The sequence below is a fragment of the Carcharhinus amblyrhynchos genome, chromosome 7 (genome assembly GCF_965287045.1).
Source record: "Carcharhinus amblyrhynchos chromosome 7, sCarAmb.v2.hapA, whole genome shotgun sequence".
NCBI lineage: Eukaryota > Metazoa > Chordata > Chondrichthyes > Carcharhiniformes > Carcharhinidae > Carcharhinus > Carcharhinus amblyrhynchos.
In genome coordinates, this window is record NC_137330.1 from 7,763,289 (window position 1) to 7,787,122 (window position 23,834).

Sequence of the window (23,834 nt, forward strand, 5' to 3'; positions counted from 1 at the left end):
ATAAATGACTTGGAAGAGAGCGTAGGTGGTGTGATCAGCAAGTTTGCTGATGACACCAAGATGGTAGGGTTGGCGGGTACTGAACTGGATTGTCAGGTGATACAACAGGATATAGATAGGTTGGTGCATTGGGCAGATAGGTGGCAGATGGAATTTAATCCTGACAAATGCGAGGTGATGCATTTTGGAAGGAATAATGCAGAGAGGAGCTATGTGATAGAAGGTAGACAGATTAGGAGTATAGACATACAGAGGGACCTGGGAGTGCAGGTTCACAAATCCATGAAGGTTGCGTCACAAGTGGAGAAGGTTGTTAGGAAGGCGTATGGAATGTTAGCCTTTATAGGAAGGGGTATAGAGTATAAAAGCTGCCGTCTAATGCTTCAGTTGTACAGAACGTTGGTTAGACCGCATTTGGAGTACTGCGTCCAGTTCTGCTCACCTTACTACCGGAAGGACATGGAGTCTCTGGAAAGGGTGCAGAGGAGGTTTACCAGGATGTTGCCTCGCATGGAAGGGCTGGGTTACGAGGAAAGGTTAGAGAAACTGGGACTTTTCTCCTTGGAAAGACGGAGATTGAGGGGGGACATGATAGAGGTATATAAGATACTGAAGGGAATAGATAGAGTTAATAGTGAGAGACTGCTCCCTAGACTGGGTACAAACACAAGAGGCCATGATTTAAGGGTGAGGGGGGAGAGGTATAATTTGGAAGTGAGAGGAAGGTTCTTTACGCAGAGAGTTGTGGGGGTATGGAACGCGCTACCGAGTAGGGTGGTGGAGGCAGGAACGTTAGACTCGTTTAAGGTTCAGTTAGATAGACACATGAGTAAAACGAGGATGGAGGGTTATGGTAGGGGCTATTAAATAAGGTTAGAACCTCGGGAGACACCGGAAAAGCAGGCTTGTAAGATTAACGTTTTTGTCTTTTTATTCCGCAGGTGGAGGTCCACCTCGTGTCAAACGAGGGGCATGCACACGGTGGGTCGTGCGTGGGCTGCTCTTGGAAGTTCCGGGAGTGGCCTAGTACTTCGTGTCGGTGTGTGTGCTTGATCCTGGACCGGTAGACGGGCGCCGCAACAGCTCGGTGACTAGCACTGCTAGCTGTGCAGATACATGGACTTGGGCCTGTGTCTGTGGGAGTTTGCGCATTCTCCCTGTGGTTGCGTGGGTTTCCTCCGGGCGCTCCGGTTTCCTCCCACACCCCAAAGATGTGCTCTTAGGCTGATTGGTTTTACCAAATTGACACTATTCTCCCCTGAATCTGGCTAGGTTAGGGGTTCCATTCGTAGACATGCAGGGTAGAATAGGTGTAGGGTGATGCGGCGGCACGGGCTCGTTGGGCCGAAGGGCCTGTTTCCCGTGCTGGGTTGTTGGCGAATGGGCCAGGAAATGGCAGATGGAATTTAATGTTGGCAAGTGTGAGGTGGTCCACTTTGGTAGGAAGAATGGTAGGAAGGACTATTACTTACGGGGCGAAAAACTGCAGCAGGCGTCGGTGCAGAGGGACCTTGGGGTCCTTGTGCATGAGTCGCAAAAACCCAGCTTGCAGGTGCAGCAGGTGGTCAGGAAGGCGAATGGGATGCTGGCCTTCATAGAACATAGAACACTACAGCACAAACAGGCCCTTCAGCCCACGAGTTGCGCCGATCACATCAACACCTATCTATAACCCCCAATCCCATAAAACCCCATATACTCATCCAGAAGTCTTTTAAAAGACCCCAGCGAGTTCGCCTCCACCACCACTGACGGCAGCCGATTCCATTCACTCACCACCCTCTGAGTGAAAAACTTACCCCTAACATCACTTCTGTACTTTCCTCCCCGCACCTTAAACCTGTGTCCTCTCGTAGCGACCATTTCAACCCGGGGAAATAGCCTCTGAGAATCCACCCTATCTATTCCTCTCAACATTTTATAAACCTCTATCAGGTCGCCTCTCAACCTACGTCTCTCCAGGGAAAAGAGACCCAGTTCCCTCAACCTAACTTCATAAGGCATGCCTCCCAGTCCAGGCAACATCCTTGTAAATCTCCTCTGTACCCTTTCAATAGCTTCTACGTCTTTCCTACAGTGAGGCGACCAGAACTGCGCACAGTACTCCAAATGAGGCCTGACAGGGGTCTTATAAAGTTGCAAGGGGGATTGAATATAAAAGTAGGGAGGTCTTGCTGCAGCTGTATAGGGCATTGGTGAGGCCGCAGCTGGAGTACTGTGTGCAGTTTTGGGCGCCGCACCTGCGCAAAGATATTTTGGCCTTGGAGGGAGTGCAGAGGAGGTTTACTAGGCTGATACCAGAGTTGAGGGGGTTGAGCTATGAGGAGAGGCTGAATAAACTGGGCTTGTACTCGTTAGAGTTTAGAAGAATGAGGGGAGATCTCATTGAGACGTATAAGATGATGAATGGGATGGATAGGATAGAGGTGGAGAGACTCTTCCCGCTCAAAAAAGACAGTAGGACTAGGAGGCACAGCCTCAAGATAAAAGGGGGGCGGTTTAGAACGGAGTTGAGGAGGAACTTCTTCACTCAAAGGGTGGTGAATCTCTGGAATTCTCTGCTCGTTGTAGTGGTGGAGGCTGCCCCACTAAATATTTTTAAGACGCGGGTTGATGGGTTTTTGATAAGAGAGTGGATTAAGGGTTATGGGGAGAGGGCGGGAAAGTGGAACTGAGCAGCGACAGCTCAGCCATGATCTTATTGAATGGCGGGGCAGGCTCGAAGGGCTAGATGGCCTACTCCTGCTCCTATTTCTTATGTTCTTTGTTATTTGACATATCATGCTCAGACTTCTTGCCCATCAAACTATTGTTTAAAGCCAAGAGATGCTTGATCATACTTTTGGTTATTGAAGTAGCCCTGTTGTGTTTAGAAGCAGAAATAAATCTAATCTGTTATCAAAGATATGCTCAATGAACGCGTATGGCATTGCCCTTCAAGTTATATAATAAATATACATCTTTTTGGTATAGAATTATGTACAACTTTCTAATGTCCTACATCCACGATAGTGAAAACTTGCAGTAACTATGTTACATTGATGTCTTACTCAAAAAAATCTAGGTTTGTTGCCAATTATATACTTCCTGAATTATTCTCTGCATGTACGAAAGTCAGTAGCAACAACAATTGAACCTTTACCGAAGCTGCTGGTACAAGTCTTCCTACGTGATAAGACTTTACAAATACATATGCAAAATTAACTGGATGTTGTTTTTTTTCCTTAATTGAAAGACTAGCACATTTTTAGATGAAAACTTTTTTCTCAAAACTTTTGTATAATACAGTGCCTAAACAAAAGGCAATTTAATTAATGAGGTTCAACCCAAACTTGACATTACCATTTTGCCAATTCAGGTCCATCATATAGATGCACGCTATTAATAATGAACATCACCACCTCTGTATTTAATGTGTCTAGGATGCAAGATCGTATTTCATTAACTGTGTAAGAGTACCAATTCCACTTGGGATGTAATTGGAAAATTACACTTGAAATTATGTCGGTGTATACCATTTTGCTGAGATGTATCGACACAAAATTTTCCAATCTCATTTATATTTCTAGAATATTTCTGCTGGTAAACAATGGAAAAATAGTATAAACAATCTGGCCACATAATTCATCTTTAAGTTTGAAAATTTAAGCTACAAGCCATCTAACTGTCATATGTTTACAGACAAACTCGTTCATGTGGATAGCATGGCTCTCAGTAACAGAACTAGTTTAATCCAGTTTTGCCATATGTACATACATTCACACGTAGCCACAAGAGGGGATGTCTTTTAAGAAACAATTCAAAGAACAAGAACAAAGAACAACACAGCACGGGAAACAGGCCCTTCGGCCCAACGAGCCCGCGCCGCCGTCCTACTATCTCAGTGACCTATTCATGATTTTAGTCTACGCCTAACGTGCGAGGATCAGGGAGGTCCAATTCCACTGGCATTCTGCCCATATTAATGTGTGGTGTATTATAATCAGTAAATTAAAATCTTGCTGCCCTGTGATCCAATGAAAACTGATTTTTCTTTGGATTTGTCTCTAACATTTGCTTTACGAGAGCCTATTTAACAATTTTACACGGTGCTCTGCTACTGCATTGGAAACAGGGTGACACATTGGAACATTAGTGTGTTTTACCCCATTCATTCTCATGAATTGTGCAAATTCTTCTGAACAAAACAGAGGTCAGCTGTCAGTCACAGTTTCCTCTGAGATCTCACAAGTAGCAAACAAACTATGCAGGCTATCTATATGAAAGCGAAATACTGGGGTGCTGGAATCTGAAACAAAAAACAAAAAATGCTGGAAAATCTGGAGAGAGAATAGAGCCAATGTTTTGAGTCTGGGTGAGGGGGCGGGGGTACATACTGTTCTTTGCTGCTTCCACAGTCATTAGCCTGATACAGAGCCCTTATAACCATCAGCCTTTGCTGGTCTCTTCACTTTGCTTGTGCCTTTATAAATACCAATCAGACTACAATACTACACTTATGGTCCCACTAAGGCCCAGTACAACTGTAGCAACACTTTCTTTTATACTCTTTTGCTTTTGCAATAAATGCCAACCTTCCATTTGCCTTCCTGATCACTTGCAGTACTTGCATACTAACTTTGAATGTAGCAGGACACACCAGGACCTTTTGTACCACTGAACTTTATAATCTCTCTCCATAATATTGTGCTTTTCTGTCCTTCCTACCAAAATGTTCAACCTCACATTTTCCCACATTATACTCCATTTTGTCAAATTTTTGCTCATCTTATAAGAGTTCACAAAGAGATTTGAATTGGTTATGTCCTCTTGACAACATACTTTCCTATCAGCAAATTTAGCTAGCACATATTTGATCTCTTTTATCTAAGTCATTTATTTAGCTTGTAAATAGTTGAGGCCCAAGCACTGATCCCTGCGACACTCGTCCAGTTAGTTAGAGTACCATCCTGAAAATGACCCATTTATCCTTGCTTTCTGCTTCCTACACACATGCTGATATGCTACCACCACGAACTCTTATTTTGTGAAGTGATCTTTGATGTGTCATCGTGTTAAATGCCTTTAGAAATCCAAGTATGCCACATCCGAGTTCCCCTCAATCCACCTTGCTTATTGCTTCCTCAAATAACTAATAAATTAGCCAAATGAGCTGAACAAGCAGTGCCAGGGGGCATCTAAAATTGACGTGCAAACCGGTGAAACTATAACAGAATGAAGTGCATGATAAGCAGTCTGTGATAGACAAAGCTAAGTGATCCCACAACCAATGGGTCAGATCTAACTACTTCAGTTTGCCACAGCCAGTCATGAATGGAGGTGGACAATTAAAAATGCAACTGGAAGAGGTGGCTTAACAAGGTGGGGGAGGCCAGCACATCACTGAACAGGACAAGACTGAAGTGTCTGCAACCATCTTCAAGCAGATATGCAGAGTGAATGATTAATCATAGCCTCTTCCTGAGGTGCTCATCATCACTGATGTGCGCAGTTAATCAATTTGATTTATACCATTAGGTGTCAAGAAATGGATGAAGATGCTGGATACGATAAAGGTTGTGTGTCCTGACAACATCTTGACAATAGTCCTGAAGACTTGTGCTGATGCTGTAACAGTGCATAGCCAGGCAGTTCCAGTATAGCCACTGCACTGGCATCTACTTGATGTAGAAAATTGTCCAGTTTTGTCTTGTCCACAAAATATAGAGAAATCCAATTGGGCCAATTGCTACTTCAGCATCAGAATACTGTCGATCATTAGCAAAGTGCCAAAAGGTGTTGTCTGTTGCTACTAAATTATATTACTCAACAATAACCTGCTCACTGACACTCCTTTTGGTAAGGTAAAGTGAGATGAACTAACCTTGATATGGAGGCAGCATTTGACTGACAGTGGCATCATGGAGCCCTAGCAAAATTGAAGCCAATGGGATTTGGGGTGTAGTCATACCTAGAACAAAGGAAGATGGTTGTGGTTGTTGGAGGCCAATCATTTCAACTCCAGGGCAATGCCATTTGTTATCAGGACAGTGTCCTAGACCCAGTCAGCTTCAGCTGTTACATCAATGACCCAACCTCCATCATAAGGTTAGAAGTGCAGATGTTTACTGTTAATTGCAGTGTTTGGTACTATCTGTGACTTGTCAGATACTGAAACAGTGTGTGCCTGTATGAAGCAAGATCTGGATAACATTTGAGCTTTGGCTAATAAGCGATAAGTAACATTTGTCACCCAAGTGCCAGGCAATGACTATATCCTTTTGACATTTAACGGCCTTACTATTAGAAACATAGAAACTAGAAGCAGGAGCAGGCCATTTGCCCCTTCAAGCCTGCCCTGCCGTTCATTTTGATCACGGCTGATCTTCAAATTCAAAATCCTCATCCCACCTTCCCTTTAGTTCTAAGAACTATATTTAATTTCTTGAAATTACACAACGTTTTAGCCTCAATTACTTCCTGTGGTAGTGAATTCCACAGATTTACCACTCTCTGGGTGAAGAAATTTCTCTTCACCTCAGTCCTAAAAGGTTTGCCCCTTATCGTCAAACTATTATCCCTAGTTCTGGACTCACCACCATTGGGAACATTTTTGCTGAATCTATCCTGTCTAATCCTCTTAGAATTTTAAAAGTTTCTATGAGATCCCCTCTCATTCATCTAAAACTCTTGCTAAATCTCTCACCATCAACATCTATGAGAGGGAAGGTAGGAGCTACCATTGACCAGATACTTAACTGGATCAGCCATTTAAATATCATGGCTATAAAAACAGGTCAGAAGTTGGGTATTCTGTTCCAAGTAACTCACCACCTGATCCTCCAAAGCCAGTCCACCATCTATCAAGACAGCTCGGGAGTGTGATGGAATATACTCCACTTGCTTGGATGAGTCCCGCCCCAGCCGCACTCAGGAAGCTCGACATCATCGGCACTCCATCCAGCACCCTAATCATTCGCTTCCTCCATCACTGATACATACTGCTGGCAGTATATTGCATACAAGATACACTTCAGCAACGTGCCACACATCCTTCAACAACCTTTCCCAAGCCCATGACCTCTACTGTCTAAAAAGATGGTGGTGCAGAGACGCAGCAACATCTTCAAGTTCTCCGTCAAGCCTCACACCAACCTGAAATGGTGTTATATAGCTGTCTCTTCATTGTTGCTGGTCAAAATCTTGGAACTCCCTTGCTAACATCACTGAGTGTATCTATGCCACATGGACTGCAGCAGTGCAAGAGCAATTCACCCAAAAGCCTCTCCCCTTTTCCGTCATAGCCCTGAAAATGTTTCCTTGGATAATGATTAAATTCTCTTTAAAAAATCACTGTTGAATTTGCCTTCACCACACTGTCAGGCAGGGTCTTCAAATGTTATACATTTGCTGCATTTAAAAAAAAAACAATTACTGGTATCGCCATTGCTTCTTTCGACAATCGGTGTCCTCTGGTTCTCAATTCTTTTATCACTCGGAATGGTTTGTCACTATCTACCGTCTCGACTCCTCATCGTTTTGAACATTCTATCAAATCTACTCTTGACTTTCTCTGAACAAAATATTACAGCTTCTCCAAATTACCCATGTAACTAAAGTTCCTCATATTGGGAACTGCTCTCATGGATTTTTTGTTTTTGCACCTTCTCTAATAATGCCTTCACGTGCTTCCAAAGTGTGATGCCCAGAATTGGATGCAGTCCTCCAGTTGAGGCTGGGCTATTGTTTTATACACATTTTTGGTAAATTCCTTGTATTTTTTTGTTCTCATACAAGTCACAGAACCCAAAGTCCAGATTTATAAAGTGCAGGACTTTGTATGCTTTAACCACTCAACCTGTCCTGTAACCTTGCATGTACACATATACACCCAGAACCTTCTACTCCTTCACTTACTTGAGCCCTTTATTTCATATTTTCTCTCCTTGTTCTTCCTATCAAAAGGAATCACTTCACCCTTGTTTATATTAAATTTGTCTGCCACAAGCCTGTCCATTTCACTAACCTGTCTATGTCCAATTGAAATTCAACCCTATCCTTTTGGCACTTTAACGCTACCCTCCACAAAGCTCCTATTGAAGTTTAACTCTATCTCCCTCACAGTTTAACTCTATCCTCAAAGTTAACAGCCCCTCCAAGTTTTCTGTTATCTGCACATTTTGAAATTGTACCCTCCACACCAAAATCAAGATCATCAAAATGCATCAGGAAGAGCAGGCAGTTCAAATATTGCCACTTCGGGAACCTCACTATAAATTTTCTGCCAGAACCATGCTCCAAGACTCCCTTTTGTGTCACTCAGTCAATTTCATACCTTTGTCCCTTTTATTCCATGAGTCCTGATTTTTCTGTTCTCGGTTCTGTGGCGCTTTGTCAAAAGCTTTTTGAAGGTCCGTTTTCCCTACATTGACTATGTTGCTCTCTGTTACCTGTATGTATAAAAGGAGGATGAGTTTTCTTCACAGCTTTTAAATTCGGTAAAACATTTGACTTCTGTCAGTAAGATTTGCCAATTGCAAATCTCAGTCTATAGTTTTATGATGTACGAAATTATAAATGTATGTTTATGCTAAATAACTGACCGTGTACTATTGTTTGTCAACATTTATAGGGGAAAGTTAAGATGACTGTTGTCATTATCTTGTGCTAGCTTGGTTCTTTTGAAAAGAGGTAATCCAGCCTCTTGGGTTAGGTTCAAACCCCATTGCAAACTTGAGCATGTAACTGCACTGAAATGTAAGCATTAAATGTTACCAGAGAGATTTGAGAAGATGAATTTTTTTTCACTAGCGTTGAGAAACTTCAAGGGTCATTATTTGATGGATTTTTTTGTTCTAAAGAATTGTGGTTAGGTTGGTCATTTCTTTTGTGTATGGTGGTCTCAGAAGGATGCAAATTTTAACATTAAGAATTATTGTAGGTAAAATAATACCTCTGAGACTGTTAGTGAGTCAAAATACAGTGGTTTTTATTTCAAAACTCCAGCGTTTATTCCAGAGTTTTGGGAGAAGCAGGGACTACCAGACTTCTCATAGAACACAAACACAAGTGGGCATTTATACATCATGAGTCTTAGTGTCAGTCACAACACGGGTTTCCCATTCTGGCCAGAACTCCGGGTCTTCCTTCCTTGGTCGTGAGATAGCCCCAGATTTAATCACAATTTACAGTCCAGCTGGCAGCTGCAGTCATGACACGGGTTTAATCTGGCCACAATTCAAAATCCTTCTGCAGCAGTACCGGCATCCCTGTCTTTGAAGTTAGTTGTGTGATCACGACTGTCTCAGCAGGATTCTTCCTGTTAAAAGTTGGTATCGCGATCTGCCATCCGCAGCTGTCAAAAGCTGGTATCGTAAACTACCATCTGTGTAACGATGTCCAACTGACACAAGTAGGTAAGAGTTGCAACGTCTACAAAATAACAGCCACATTAAACTATCTGTCTTTATAAAAATGAAAGTTAAAGCATGTAAGACATGAACAAATAACTTATATTAATGCCAGGAGCAGTACAAGCTTGAGAAGATCAGTCATGATGAAGGGTTATGTTTGTGACATATTCTAGGTACAAAATTCATTAACTCTTTCCTTCCTTCAGGGTACAAAATGCATTTCACCCTTTCCCTACTTCAATTATTAAAGAGGAAATTAGAATGCATCTTTTAACAGGTGGCCAAAAGTGGAATTTTCGGCCTCAACCCACACTATATATGGGAGTCATTTAAAAAGGGAATTAACTACTTGAAAAGAGGAATTGTAGCAAATGAACAGGTTTAGTCTGGTTATAGTTTTAAATTCAGTCATTGGTCATGATGAGGCCTTTTTAAAGGAACATTTGTCCAAATGACACACACTGAGATTAAATGGTTGCCTGCAAGATCAGGAGGAACTGAGCTACTTGAAGTAACTATAGGTTCTCTTTTGTATCAGTTATCTGTGGAATGGAAAATTTCATTTTTGAATGTGGTTAAATGTTACTTAATTCAAAGAGGACTTGGTAACTGATTTCTACAATAAGGAGGAGATGAAAACTTGTTTGATTTTCAGTATTGGAGCCTCTGAAAAATAATTGAGACGTGTATGGTTCCTGTGGTGGTAAGACATAGTCAAAGAAAAGAAACACTGTTTACAACAGTTACTTAAAAAAGAGCAGTTGAACGTTTTAATTACAATTTTTATTTCTTTCCTTTTGATGGCCTAATGGAAGAAGTTTTGTGTCAATATATAAATAATTAGTTTCATTATTTGGTTAAGTTTTCTTAATGTCTTAAACCAAAAATGATGTCAGTTGTGATGAAACTTCATCACGTTATTGAAGTATGGGTTGGAAAGCTTGGACAGACTAGGCTTGTATCCACTAGGGTTTAGAAGGGAGAGGCAACTTGTTTAAAACATATGAGATCCTAAAGGATATTGACAGGGTGGATGCAAAAATGGTGATTCCTCTTGAGAGAATCTAGAAATCTGGTCACTGTTTAAAAATAGGGGGTCGCCCATTTAAAACTGAGATGAGGTGACCTTTTTGCACTGAGGATTGTGAATCTTTAAAACTCTGTACCTGAAAAGCATGTGGAAGCAATCTTTGAGTATTTTTAAGGCAAGGGTGGATAAATCCTTGGTGAGCAAGAAGTTGATAGGTTATCTTGGGTAGGTGGATGCAGATGTGACTATTATGAGATCAGCCGTGATCTTATTAACTGACAGAGCAAACTTGAAGGGGTGAATGGCCTACCCTTTGTTCTTATAGGATAACTCCAGTAATTGAACTAATAGAACACAACTCCATTTATATAAAGGACAGGTTGTGATGGTTATCCTGGGCATGGTACTGAAGGCATATCTATATATCAAGACCAATGAGTTGGAATAAGCTCGGTGTTGTGTGTGCAGAAAAATACCATGAAGACTACAGGGAATCAATACATAATTTCTGTGCGGAATCATACAGCGCAGAAGAGATCCTTTGGCCCATTGAATCTGCACTGACATATTAAAAACACCTGAATTCCCACCTAATCCCATCTGCCACCACTTGGACTATAGCCCTGAATGTTTTGATGTGCCAAGTGCTCAATCAGATTTTTAAATGATGTGAGACAACCTGCCTCCACCACCCTCCCAGGCAGTGCATTTCAGACCGTCACCACCCTGTGGGTAAAAAAGTTTTTCCTCACATCCCCCTAAATCCCCAGCCCCTCACCTTGAACCTATGTCCTCTCATGATTGACACTTCAACTAAGGGGAGTAGCTGCTCCTTATCCATTCTGTCCATATCTCTCATAATCTTGAACATCTTGATCAAGTCACCATTCAGTCTTCCAACAAAAACAGACCAAGCCTATGCAACCTCTCTTCGTAACTTAAATGTTCCCATTCCAGGCAACATTCTGGTGAATCTCCTCTGCACCCCCTCCAGCGCAACCTCAGCATTCCGATTAATGAGGCGACCAGAACTGCACACAGTGCTCCAGCTGTGGCCTCAGCAAAGTTCTATGCAACTCCAATATGATTTCCCTGCTTTTGTAATCTATGCCTTGACTGATAAAGGCAAGTGTCTCATATATCTTTTTCATCACCCTGTCAACATGCTCTTCCACTTTCAGAGATCTGTGGAGAAACATGCCAAGGTCACTTTGTTCCACAGAACTTCCTAGTGCCCTACCATTCATTGAATGCTTCCTTGTCAAATTACTCCTTCCAAAATGGATCACCTCTCACTTTTCAGGGTTAAATTCCATCTGCCACATACCTGCCCATTTGACCATTCCATCTATATCTTCCTGTAGCTCAAAACACTCCGCCTCACTGTTAACCACCCGTCCAATCTTTGTGTCATTCGCAAACTTACTAATCCTACTTCCACATAGTCAGCAATGTCATTTATATAAATGAAAAATAATAGGGGACCCAACACAGATCCCTGTGGTTGGACACTGGCTTCCAGTCACTAAAGCGGCCTTCTGTAATCCCCCTCTGTCTCCTACAAATGAACCAATTTTGAACCCACTTTATCAAATTACCCTGTATCCCATTTGAATTTACCTTGTTTATAAGACTCCCATGTCGGATGTTGTCAATGGCTTTGCTGAAATCCATATAAACTACATCAACTGCACTACTCTTGTCTACACCTGGCAACCACCTCCAAATTTACTCATTTATTAGGCATGACCTCCCTCTGACAAAGCCATGCTGATTATCCCTGATCAAGCTTTATCTGTCCAAATGCAGATAGATGCCCTCCTTCAGAAGTTTCTCTAATGGTTTCTCTATTGCTGACGTGAGACTCGCTGGTTTGTAGTTCCCTGGTTTATCTCTACAACCTTTCTTAAATAGCAGAATCAGTCTCCAGTCTGGCACCTCCCCTGTGGCTAGAGAGGAATTTAAAATTTGGATCAGAGCCCCTGCAATCTCTTGCCTTGCCTCCCACAGCAGCCTAGGGCACAGTTCATCTGGACCTGGAGATTTATCCACTTTTAAGGCTGCCAAAATCTCATCCTTCCCTGTGTCAATTCACTCAAGAAACTCAGTCTCTCTCTGCCTAAATTCCATACCATTGCTTTCATTCCCTTGGGTGAGGACAGATGTGAAGTATTCATTCAACACTCTGTCCTCTGACTCCATGCATAGATTGGACCCCACTATTTTCTTGGTTATCCTCTCCCCATTGATATACTTATAGAATATTTTAGGATTTTCCCTATTTTTATCAACCAGAGCTTTCTCATAATTTATCAATTAAAATACTTAAATATGACATAGCATAATTCCTAATAGCTAGCTATTTCTGTTGTTCCAATTTAGCAGTATCCCCCATAGACATAAATCCCTTCTTTAGAACCAGTTAGCATAAAAAAACCAAATATGCTTCTGTGACTACCTGATTTCTGGCCTTTAAACACCTCTGGAGAGTGATGCAGACGGACACTTGCCTTATTCTCATGGAGCAACTTCCAGAGAGAGCTCCAACCCCAGATAGTAGAATCTAGATAGTAGAGGCAGATTCTTAGCAGATTGCAGTTGCCACTTCAGACAGGGCAAGAGTTATGGTGAAACCAACCTCTTATTTAAAGATCCCAAAAAGCAGACTGCCTTGAGTTTTCTGTGAAAGCCTAATTGTATGAAAACATAAAACCATAGCTGTCAATCAACCGAATCAAGCAATTATTCTGCAATATCCCAGAGGAAAACACAAAACAACAGAATCCTGCATTAGCCCAGATTAAAACAAACATTGTAACAATTAAAATCAATTATGCTGTTGCAGGAACGATACTGTGCTGCTGGATCCAGACAGAGTGGCTCCTATAGTAAAACACAAACTACTACAACAGATTCTGCGCAAAAATCTGACAAATACATCTCTTAAAGGCACAATATGGTCAAAGTGTCAGCCTTTTAACTGATCACAACTTTACCCTTCAAGTAACCAGATCAAGTCACAAATTCTCTTAATCAGCTGTATAAATCCAAGGCTTTGGGCCCTGACAATATGATAGCAATAGTACTGAATACTGTGTTCCAAAATGTGCCGTGCCCCTTATCTGTACAGCTACTAAACTGGCATTTGCCCAGTGATGTGTCCAGGACATCACTGCAGAATAACTTAGGGTAGTTTCTTATGCCCGACCATCGTTAGCTGGGTCATTAATGGCAGCACAGTGGTTAGCACTGCTGCCTCATAACGCCAGGGACCTGGGTTCGATTCCCAGCTTGGGTCACTGTCTGTGTGTAGTCTGCATGTTCTCCCCGTGTCTGCATGGGTTTCCTCCCAGGTGCTCCGATTTCCTCCCACAATCCAAAGATGTCCACATTAGGTGGATTGACTATGCTAAATTCTCCATGTACCTAAACAGGCGCTGGAGTGTGGTGACTGGGGGATTTTCACTATGGTGTAAATCTACTTGTGCTGGTGTAAATCTACTTGTGACTAATAAATAAACTTTCCTTGCATCAAAAAGTCAGAAGTGGGAATGTTTTGCATAATGTTCAGTGCCATTTGTGACTCCTTGAATACTGGAGCAATCCATGTCCAAAAGCAGCAAGACACAGGCAATATCCAGGCTTGGGCTGGGAATGGCAAGTAACATTCATGTCAACTAGGTGCCAGAGAATGACCATCTGCAATAAGAGTGAATCAAACCATTGCTCCATGATATTTTATGGCATTACCATTGCTGTATTCCCCATGATCAACAACCTGGGATTACCATTGACCAGAAAATCAACTGCACTAGCTGTACCAAAATTATGGTTACAAGAGCAGGTCATAGGCTAGGGATCCTGCAGTGAATAACTCATCTCCTGATTCCCAAAAGCCTATCTACAATCTACAAGGCCCAAGCCAGGAGTGTGATGGAATACTCTTTGGATGAGTTTGAGACCATTCCAGACAAAGCAACCTGCTTGATTGACGCTCCATTCACTCCCCCTGCCATTGACACTCAGTTGCAGCAGTATCTGTGATCCACAAGAAGCATTGCAGGAACTCATCAAGGCTCCTTTGACAGAAAGTTCCAAAACCATGATTACTGCAGAATACATAGTACACCACCACCACCCTGACTTGGAAATATATTGCTGTTTCTTCATTATCTCTAGGTCAAAATACTGGAACATCCTCTGTAACAGTACAGTGGGTGTACCTTCATCACACGGACTGTAGCCATTCAAGGAGACAGCTCATCACCTTCTCGAGCAATTAGGGATTGGCAATAAATGCTGGACCAGCCAGTGAAGCTCACAGTCTTTGAATAAAACAAAAATCCAGATCACGAAGGCCTGCTGGTTGGAGGGGATCTGCAGGAGTGATATTTTCATGTATCTGCTGCTTCTGTCCTTACTTAGTGATAAGTTGCTGGTTTGGAAGTTTTCCTGTCAGTGCATCTTGAGGGTGGTAGGCTGTAATCAGGTTTCCTTGCCATGCTTGTTCTGGTATCTTGAAACTTTATGGGGAACAAATCCATGTTGAACACTAGAATGGGCTTGTGACGATAGACAACTGTGCTGCCCTGCCATCTCTTGTGCCTGTCATACTGGTGGGACAGGATGTACTGGAATGGCGATGGAGAAGTCTGGGAGCTATGTCAGGTTGTTGTTTGATTCATCTGTCAGATAGCTTGCCCATTTCGATACAAGTCTGCCAGTGTTAATGTGGAGGACTTTGCAACATTCAATAATAACTCTTTTTGTTGCAAAATATGTTGTGTGGTGTGAAAGGTACAAAATAGATACCAGCCTTTCTTATAGAAGCTTGGAGTGTGAAATGACACCATGCCTTGCTTTTCCCTCTTTAGGTGGCTGAAGATTCCAGGTAAAGCATTGGATATCTAAAGTTGAACAACCAGATGTGTTGGCTGTTTAAAAGATCGTCCTTTTAATGTGATGTTCACTGAGCCTCCAAACAATAAACCCAATCCCTTCTCTGCAGCCTAAAGCTTGAAACAGCAAATTGCATTTGAGTATTTCCCTAATGCAGATTGTCCAGTAATGTCAATGATTTCAAACAAAATTAGGGAATCGTTCATTTATGTCTGAGCAATTGCTCCAGAGATTAAAAGAACTTCCTCTGGTAGCTTTCTTATTGGCAGGATAGAAAGAACTTAATATATTTGTTTAATGAAACCAGCACTTCAAGAATCTGTTTGGGAAGATATTTAAACTGGCGTTTTTTATCCTTAGGCTATTGTTATTCATTGAGTTGCTGAAGAATGAGATCCATGTTTGTTTTAAGAGTTTAGCTGTGACTGAGCAATTGCCAGTTTGAGATGTTAGCTCTAGAAATCTAAGTGGAGTATCCTGAAGGTAGGTCTCCCGAAGAGAGATTAGTTTCTAACAAACACCACCTGATATTTTCCAAATAGTTCACCATCCCACCTGTTTCTGCTGCTTTCAAAGCAGACATGAAACATTTTTCTGTCTGTCTCACGGTAAAACAATTCCGACTGTATTTTTGGTCAGTTCCTGTTAAAGCAATGCCACATCCTGTTTTGCCTTATCTGTTCTTTTGATTTATGCAATTTTTGGCATTACGAAGAGAAACTGATTCCACCCAACTACTGCTGTTGGCAAGTGCTTGTTGACTGAATCGTGACTTTTACCAAACTCTACCTCCACCCCCTGTATTAATCTTAGCTAAAGTTTCCGAAATTGTTGGGAAACTTGCTAGAAAATTTCTAACCTAATTCAATTCCAACTTTCATGGGTTCTGCTTGAATAGCGTGACAGAGGATCTTCAGAATCTTCATCAATTTATCATCTTTATAACACATTCATCCAACTCTGGCGCAACTTCCCTCTTAGTTAATTTCTTTCCTTTTCCCTTGTCTTTAAAACCTTGGTCAAAGAGAGAGATTTTATGGAATTTCTGACAGGAGAAAAGTGACAGAGAGGTGTAGGAAGGGTACACAAGGGCTCAGGGCATAAAGGTCAGAATGTGAGGAGTGCAGATATCTCAGTCTGGGGCTGGAGGCAATTGGAGAGAGGGAGGGAGGATTGATACCATGGAGCGATTTGATTTTTTTCCCTCCTCACGTATTATAGAAACTTTTACAGTCACTTTGTTTCCCACAAGCTTATTCTTGTACTTTATTTTCCCCTTCTTAATCAAAAGTCCTTCTTTGCTGAATTCTAAACTGCTCCCAATCTTCATGTCTGTAGTTTAACGTGGCCTATTTATATGCATCTCCATCTGATCTAATACTATGTCTAATTTCCTTTGTAAGTCATGGTTTGACCATCTTTCCAATTTTACTTTTGTGCCAGACAGAAACAAACAATTGTTGCAGCTTACCCATGCATACCTTGAATGTTAGCCATTGCCTATCCACTGTCATCCCTTTAAGAAACGTTTCCCAACCTACCAGGGCCAACTCCCATCTCATATCATCGTCATTTTCTGTATTCAAGACACCAGTCTTAGAATCAACCGTGTCACTCTTCACCTTGATGAAAAATTCTATCATGTTATGGTTACTCATCCCCAAGGGATCTAGCACAACTAGATTGCCAATTATTCCTTTCTTGTAACACAATACCCAGTCTAGAATTGCCTGCCCTCTAGTTTGTTGTTCAACATATTGGTTCAGAATACAATCACCAAGAATTCCTCCTCATCTGAATTGTGACTAATTTGATTTGCTCAATCTATATGCAGATTAAAATCACCCATAATTACATATGTTCCTTTATCTCGTGCATCTTTAATTTCCTGGTTAATGTAATTCCCAATATCATCACTACAGTTTGGGGATCTATATATAATCCCTACTAATGTTTTCTTTCCCGTTGATGTTTCCTAGCTCTGCCAATATAGATTCTAGTCCAACCTATTTATTTGATAATATTCTCACAAGCTTTCGAGGGGTTACCCTCTTCGTCAGGTGAATGGAGAGTTCTGGCCTCAGACAGGCCAGAACTCTCCATTCACCTGACGAAGAGGGTAACCCCTTGAAAGCTTGTGAGAATATTATCAAATAAATAGGTTGGACTAAAACCTGGTGTTGTCAGACTTTTTACTGTGTTTACGCCAGTCCAACGCCGGCATACCCACATCATGACAATATAGATTCCACATTGTCGGAGCTAAAATCCTTTTTCCTAATATGGTGTTTATGTTGTCTTTAACCAGTAAGACAAGTCCACCATCTTTACCTTTTTGTCTGTCCTTCCGAAATACTGAACACCCACAGGGATACCAGAGATAACTGTCTGTTCTAGAACTCTGTTCTTTAGAAATCATTGTTTGCTGACTCTGCTATCAGTGAGGCATGTTGAGATACATGGTAGTGTGTACTGTGTACTCTCTCACAAATGTCATAGTCAGCTGTGGTACCCCCACATTTGATAACATGTTGATTTGTCATTGCTCACTTTCTGGGATCATCCATGATGAATTCCATTGTGTCGAGACGCCTGTAAAATCTTTTCGTGATATGAATCAGCATCTTTGAGAGGAGTGAAAATTGAGAGCAGATGATTGCATTGCTGCAGAATTGTATTGCAGACTGGCTGTGCCATTCGTGACACCTGTTAGAAGCTAAGTAGCACGGATTTGAGATGCTGCATGCTCATTCTCAATTAGACACAATAACAATTCTAATTGAACAAAGATAATAGAGTTCACTACAGAATGGAAGACAGATCAGAATTTTATATGAAATCAAATTGTTCCTAATGCTCAATATGCAATATCTTCAATCTGTACACAGATTGCTGATTGGTGGCATCTAATATAAAATAGTTTTTAGCTACCTTTTAAAGACTCTAGTTTGGCACAGTCATAGCCAATATAGAACATTGTGGACAAGATACAGTCTTTCTTTATTTGCTAAATTAATAATAAAGCATTGATAATACTGGAATATGTGATCCTTTTTTGCATTAGAGCTTGGCCATGTGATATCACATGATGCCATGTGATTTTAACTTTTCTGAGCCTGGAGCTTAGCTTTTTCTTCTTGTCATTGTGGTTTAGGGTGGGGAATTTCAATAATTGATTCTGAATAAAACCTTACAGGATCTGTGTGGGAGTTTAAAGCTGTAACTAACCACAGTGAAATGAGATGCTGAATAGTGTAAAAGATAAAATGTTTAACTCTGATAATCCTTTATCATCTGAAATCAGTTTTTGTATGATGATATGAATATGATGCATGAAAATAAAGGTGAGTTCCAACTCACTTACAGTATGTAATTTCAGTGAAATTTGTAAATGACCTGGACTCTGAGGTTTAATTCATTTTGACGCAGAGGGGGCTTGAAAGGCAGACATCTACCATCTGCTGTCCTATAGTTGCTTTCTAAGTTTTGTAATCATTACAGGAGGCAAACCTTTCAAATACGGCAGCAAGGAAATCTGATTTACAATAGATTGTACTGTAATATTTACGAAATGTTCTGAACAGCATTTTATCTTACAGCTCAGATATGAGCAGTGCCTGTAACACATTGGCACGGGAATTCCTCACAGATGTGCACCAGTTTTGCAACGCCGTGGTTCAGAGACCTGAGGGCAGAGAGGAGGAGGAAGAAAGTCACATGGTTGCACTGGGAGAGTACCTTGTTCGGGGCCGAGGATACCTGCTACTTAGTACCTTGGATTCCATCATTGATCAGGTGCTGAAATGGTTTGCTTCATAGTGATGGCTGTGTCTCGTGTCTGCTTCTCATCAATTCTCATTTCCAAACCAAGCTTAGAGAAAGTATTAAGTCAGGTACAGGTGACTCTTTTCTGTTTCCTCAATATTATTTCGCATTTGGAACAAATCTGTGCTGGCTTGATCAGCTCAAAAATGTTGATATTTACTAATTGAATCTTGAATCATTTGTTTTAAGATTTTCCAACAATTATTTTAAACTCACGAAGTTGCTGTTTCCCAGTTCAAACTCCTTTTGTGAGTGGGGGTATTATGTTGGGCATCATCCCATCCTAAAGGGACACAAGTGTAAATTATGGCTCAATTCATCCGATCTCTGGATAGTCAGAGACCAGATATATTTAGCCTGGAGGATGCACTACAGGACCCCTTGAAATCCCAATGAACCAAATCAGTGGAATTGCTTGAGATGTTTGAACTATAATGGTAAATTCCCCCATTCCCTGGGATCCTCTGTGCAAGGCTCCTAGTTAGAGATTGAGACTTTGGACAGATCCAATTTACTTACCTAAATAGATATGTAGAGGCCCCCGTCCCCAACCATTTCCTAAACCCTTTCGACCCGACCTGACTAGCCCCCATCATCTGAAATCCCTCTTCACCCTGACCTGTCCACTCACCCGCCTTCTGCCATACCCTTTTATCCACTTATCTCACCCAGGGTAAGAGAGTCCACAACCTTTCAGAGAAGCTTTGGGACGTTTGAACCCTTTGCTTACCAGAATACGGCACAATTAATTGTTCAAAATGGAGTTGTATGCTAAAACGTAAGAGGTGTTCTCTGGAAGGATTAGTTTCTATATATCAATTCAAATTTTTGAATTTTGTTGCTCATGAAAGCCTCCCTCTCTAAGTTATGATGTTAAACAGTCTAAATGATTTCTTTAAAAAAGAAAACTTAGAGAGATTTGTTTTAAATGCTGAAGGGATTGTGCTAAGATTGGATGTGTTACTTGAGATGCAGGAAGGTGGTATTGTTAGAAGACATGCATATAAAATTCTTAAGCAAAGAATTAGGTTAAATGTCAAGTATTTTGTTTTGCGGAAGGTTATTGTCCACTGAACAAGCTACCTAAGTGCTTGGTTAATCAGGTTTCACAGCTGTTCTTTAAATGGGAATTACACAGGTTGTGAGTGAAGAGAACACTTCAGTTTTAGGAGTAAGTAGTTGGCATTGTGAGAATTTGCAGAGACCATAATTTGCTTAGAGAGTAGGAGGGGTATTTCCCTAAACCAATTTCTCTGTCTTTGTCTGTTCCTGGAGATTGCAAGGTTAGCTTTTGGGTCAGTGCTGTATGTGGACACATTTGTCTGGATTGTGGGTTATTGATGGACCACATGGTCTTTTCCTTCAATTTCATAGAATCCTACAGTGCAGAAAGAGGCCATTTGGCCCATCAAGTCTGCACCAACCACAATCCTATCCAGGCCTTATCCCCATACACTTACTGAAGCTAGTCCCTCTGACATGAAAGGGCAATTTAGCCCGGTCACCCCACTTAAGCAGCATGTCTTTCAGATTGTGGGAGGAAATCGGAGCACCTAGAGGAAACCCATGCAGACACAAGGAGAACATGCAAAGAGACATTGATAGGATGCAGAGCTGGGCCGAAAAGTGGCAGATTGAGTTTAACGCTGATAAGTGCGGGGTGATTCATTTTGGTAGGACAAACTTCAATGCTGATTACAGGGTCAACGGCAGGGTTCTGAGGAATGTGGGGTGGAGGAACAGAGATCTTGGGGTTCGTATCCACAGATTTTTGGAAGTTGCCACTCGGGTGGATAGACCCATGAAGAAGGCTTATAGTGTGTTAGCATTTATTAACAGGGGTTTGAGTTTAAGAGCCGTGGGGTAATGCTGCAACTGTACAGGACCCTTTGTGAGACCACATTTGGAATATTGTGTGCACTTCTGGTCACCTCACTATAAGAAGGATGTGGAAGCATTGGAGAGAGTGCAGATTTACCAGGATGCTGCCTGGTTTGGAGGGTAGGTCTTATGAGAAAAGGTTGAGGGAGCTGGGGCTTTTCTCTTTAGAGCGGAGGAGGATGAGAGGTGACTTAATAGAGGTTTATAAGATGATGAGGGGGATAGATAGAGTGGATGTGCAGAGACTATTTCCTTGGGTGGATGTAGTTGTTACTAGCGGGGATAACTATAAGGTTCATGGTTGGAGGTATAGGAGGGATGTCCAAGGTAGATTCTTTACTCAGAGTGAATGGCGTGTGGAATGCACTGCCTGCTGTAGTAATGGAGTCAGACACTTCAGGAACTTTCAAGCGGCTATTGGATAGGCACACGGAACACACCAGAATTATAGGGAGTGGGATCGCTTGATCTTGGGATTGGACATAGCTCGGCACAACATTGCGGGCCAAAGGGCCTGTACTGTGTTGTACTGTTCAATGTTCTATCTGCACATGTGTATCTGGATATTGGCTGTCTACTGCTCAAATCCTCAAATATCTGAGCAGATGGAATTATAAGTAACCAAGGCAAAAAGTATGATGTCATGTGAGCACAATGATTTCTTTCAGGTTTGCAATATTTCGACACACTCTCCCCAGGCTTTGGACAGGCCAATAAACTCAAACCCATCAGCTTGTTCTGGTCTAAAATAGAGACAGAAAATGCTGGAAGAACTCAGCAGGTCTGGCAGCATCTGTGGAGTGAGAAAGAATTCGCATTTTGAGTTATATGCTGCTCGTTAAACCTAGAAAAGAACTCCAACAGCTTTTGTCAACTTCCCTTTTGTGAAACTGATAACTTCTCAAGGAATGTATATTTATTGAAAATTATGAATTATTTAATTCTCTAAGGGCACCAAGCAACATTAAAACCCCTCGAAAGCAATAATCGTTCATCTGATTTCTTTGTGGAATCTAGTTGTGTATAAAGCTGCTGCTGTTAGCTTACTTTAGAGATTGCACTTTGAAGTCATTTTTATAGCTGAAATTTTGGAGTTGTTTCTGATGGGATTAGGTGAAATATTAATGGAAGTCTTTCTGCTGAAGTAGATGTTAAAAAGAAACTGGCAGAGGACTTGGCTATTTGAATTGAAGCTTTGTTTACAACAAAATTCATGATGTCTGTCTTTCATTGTTAGCTTCAGTTAAGCATTAGGTCCAAAGCTAATTTTTAATGGTGCTAAGGGAAAAACAATATCCATGACTTCAATATCCCCAGAAGATGGTCTTTGTTAAAATTGCCATGCTGTGCAAAGCTAGAGTTCTAATGTATTAAAATGTGGCCAACACAATTATGACTGTACCAGGCTAAGTGAGATGTCTTTAAATAAGAGCACTCTAAGCCAGAGGTGTGGGTGTGGTGGTGTTGGCTGTGAATAGTCGAAGTTTCTGTTCCTTCGTTTTACAAGCAGATTTTAATAAACAAGGAAAGAGACTAGCAAATGCAATCACAAAAGTAAGAATCTCCAGATTAACCTGGTGACATGCTCGTGAGTATAGGAATAAGAGGATAGAGCAGTTGAATGCATGGCTGGAGAGATGGTGTGGAAGGAATGGCTTCAATTTTGTGTGCCATTCAGTTAGTTTGCTAGTGCGGTTAGAACATAACATAAGAACATAAGAAATAGGAGCAGGAGTAGGCCATCTAGCCCTTCGAGCCTGCCCCGCCATTCAATAAGATCATGGCTGATCTGTTGTGGCTCAGTTCCACTTTCCCGCCCTCTCCCCATAACCCTTAATCCCCTCTCTTATCAAAAACCCATCAACCCGCTTCTTAAAAATATTTAGCGAGGCAGCCTCCACCACTTCAACGGGCAGAGAATTCCAGAGATTCACCACCCTTTGAGTGAAGAAGTTCCTCCTCAACTCCGTTCTAAACCGCCTCCCCTTTATCTTGAGGCTGTGCCCCCTAGTCCTACTGTCTTTTTTGAGCAGGAAGAGTCTCTCCACCTCTATCCTATCCATCCCATTCATCATCTTATACGTCTCAATGAGATCTCCCCTCATTCTTCTAAACTCTAGCGAGTACAAGCCTAGTTTATTCAGCCTCTCCTCATAGCTCAACCCCCTCAACTCCGGTATCAGCCTAGTAAACCTCCTCTGCACTCCCTCCAGGGCCAAAATATCCTTGCACAGGTGCGGCGCCCAAAACTGCACACAGTACTCCAGCTGCGGCCTCACCAATGCCCTATACAGCTGCAGCAAGACCTCCCTACTTTTATATTCAATCCCCCTCGCTATGAAGGCCAGCATCCCATTCGCCTTCCTGACCACCTGCTGCACCTGCAAGCTGGGTTTTTGCGACTCATGCACAAGGACCCCGAGGTCCCTCTGCACCGTCGCCTGCTGCAGTTTTTCGCCACGTAAGTAATAGTCTTTCCTACCATTCTTCCTACCAAAGTGGACCACCTCACACTTGCCAACATTAAATTCCATTTGCCATTTCCTGGCCCATTCGCCCAGCCTATCTAGATCCTTCTGCAGACTCTCCACACCCTCCGCACAATTTGCCTTTCCCCCAATCTTGGTGTCATCAGCAAATTTCGACACTCTGCACTCGGTTCCCTCCTCCAGATCATCTATATAAATGGTAAATAGCTGAGGCCCCAGCACCGACCCCTGGGGCACCCCACTAGTCACCAACTGCCAATCCGAATAGGAAATGTGTAAGCTAACTTAGCAGGAAGGATGAGACACAAAAGATTGTGG

The 23,834-nt window shown here is 41.8% G+C and overlaps 1 protein-coding gene across 3 annotated transcripts in view; it reads left to right on the forward strand.

The window, feature by feature from the left end:
- Positions 1–23,834, forward strand: part of lyst (lysosomal trafficking regulator) — a 285,139-nt gene that overhangs the window by 71,641 nt on the left and 189,664 nt on the right. For all 3 annotated transcript variants that reach the window (XM_080191874.1, XM_080191876.1, XM_080191875.1), the window contains one exon: positions 18,921–19,116. In XM_080191874.1, coding sequence (XP_080048000.1) covers positions 18,921–19,116 — 196 coding nt within the window. The remainder of the gene's footprint in view (positions 1–18,920; positions 19,117–23,834) is intronic.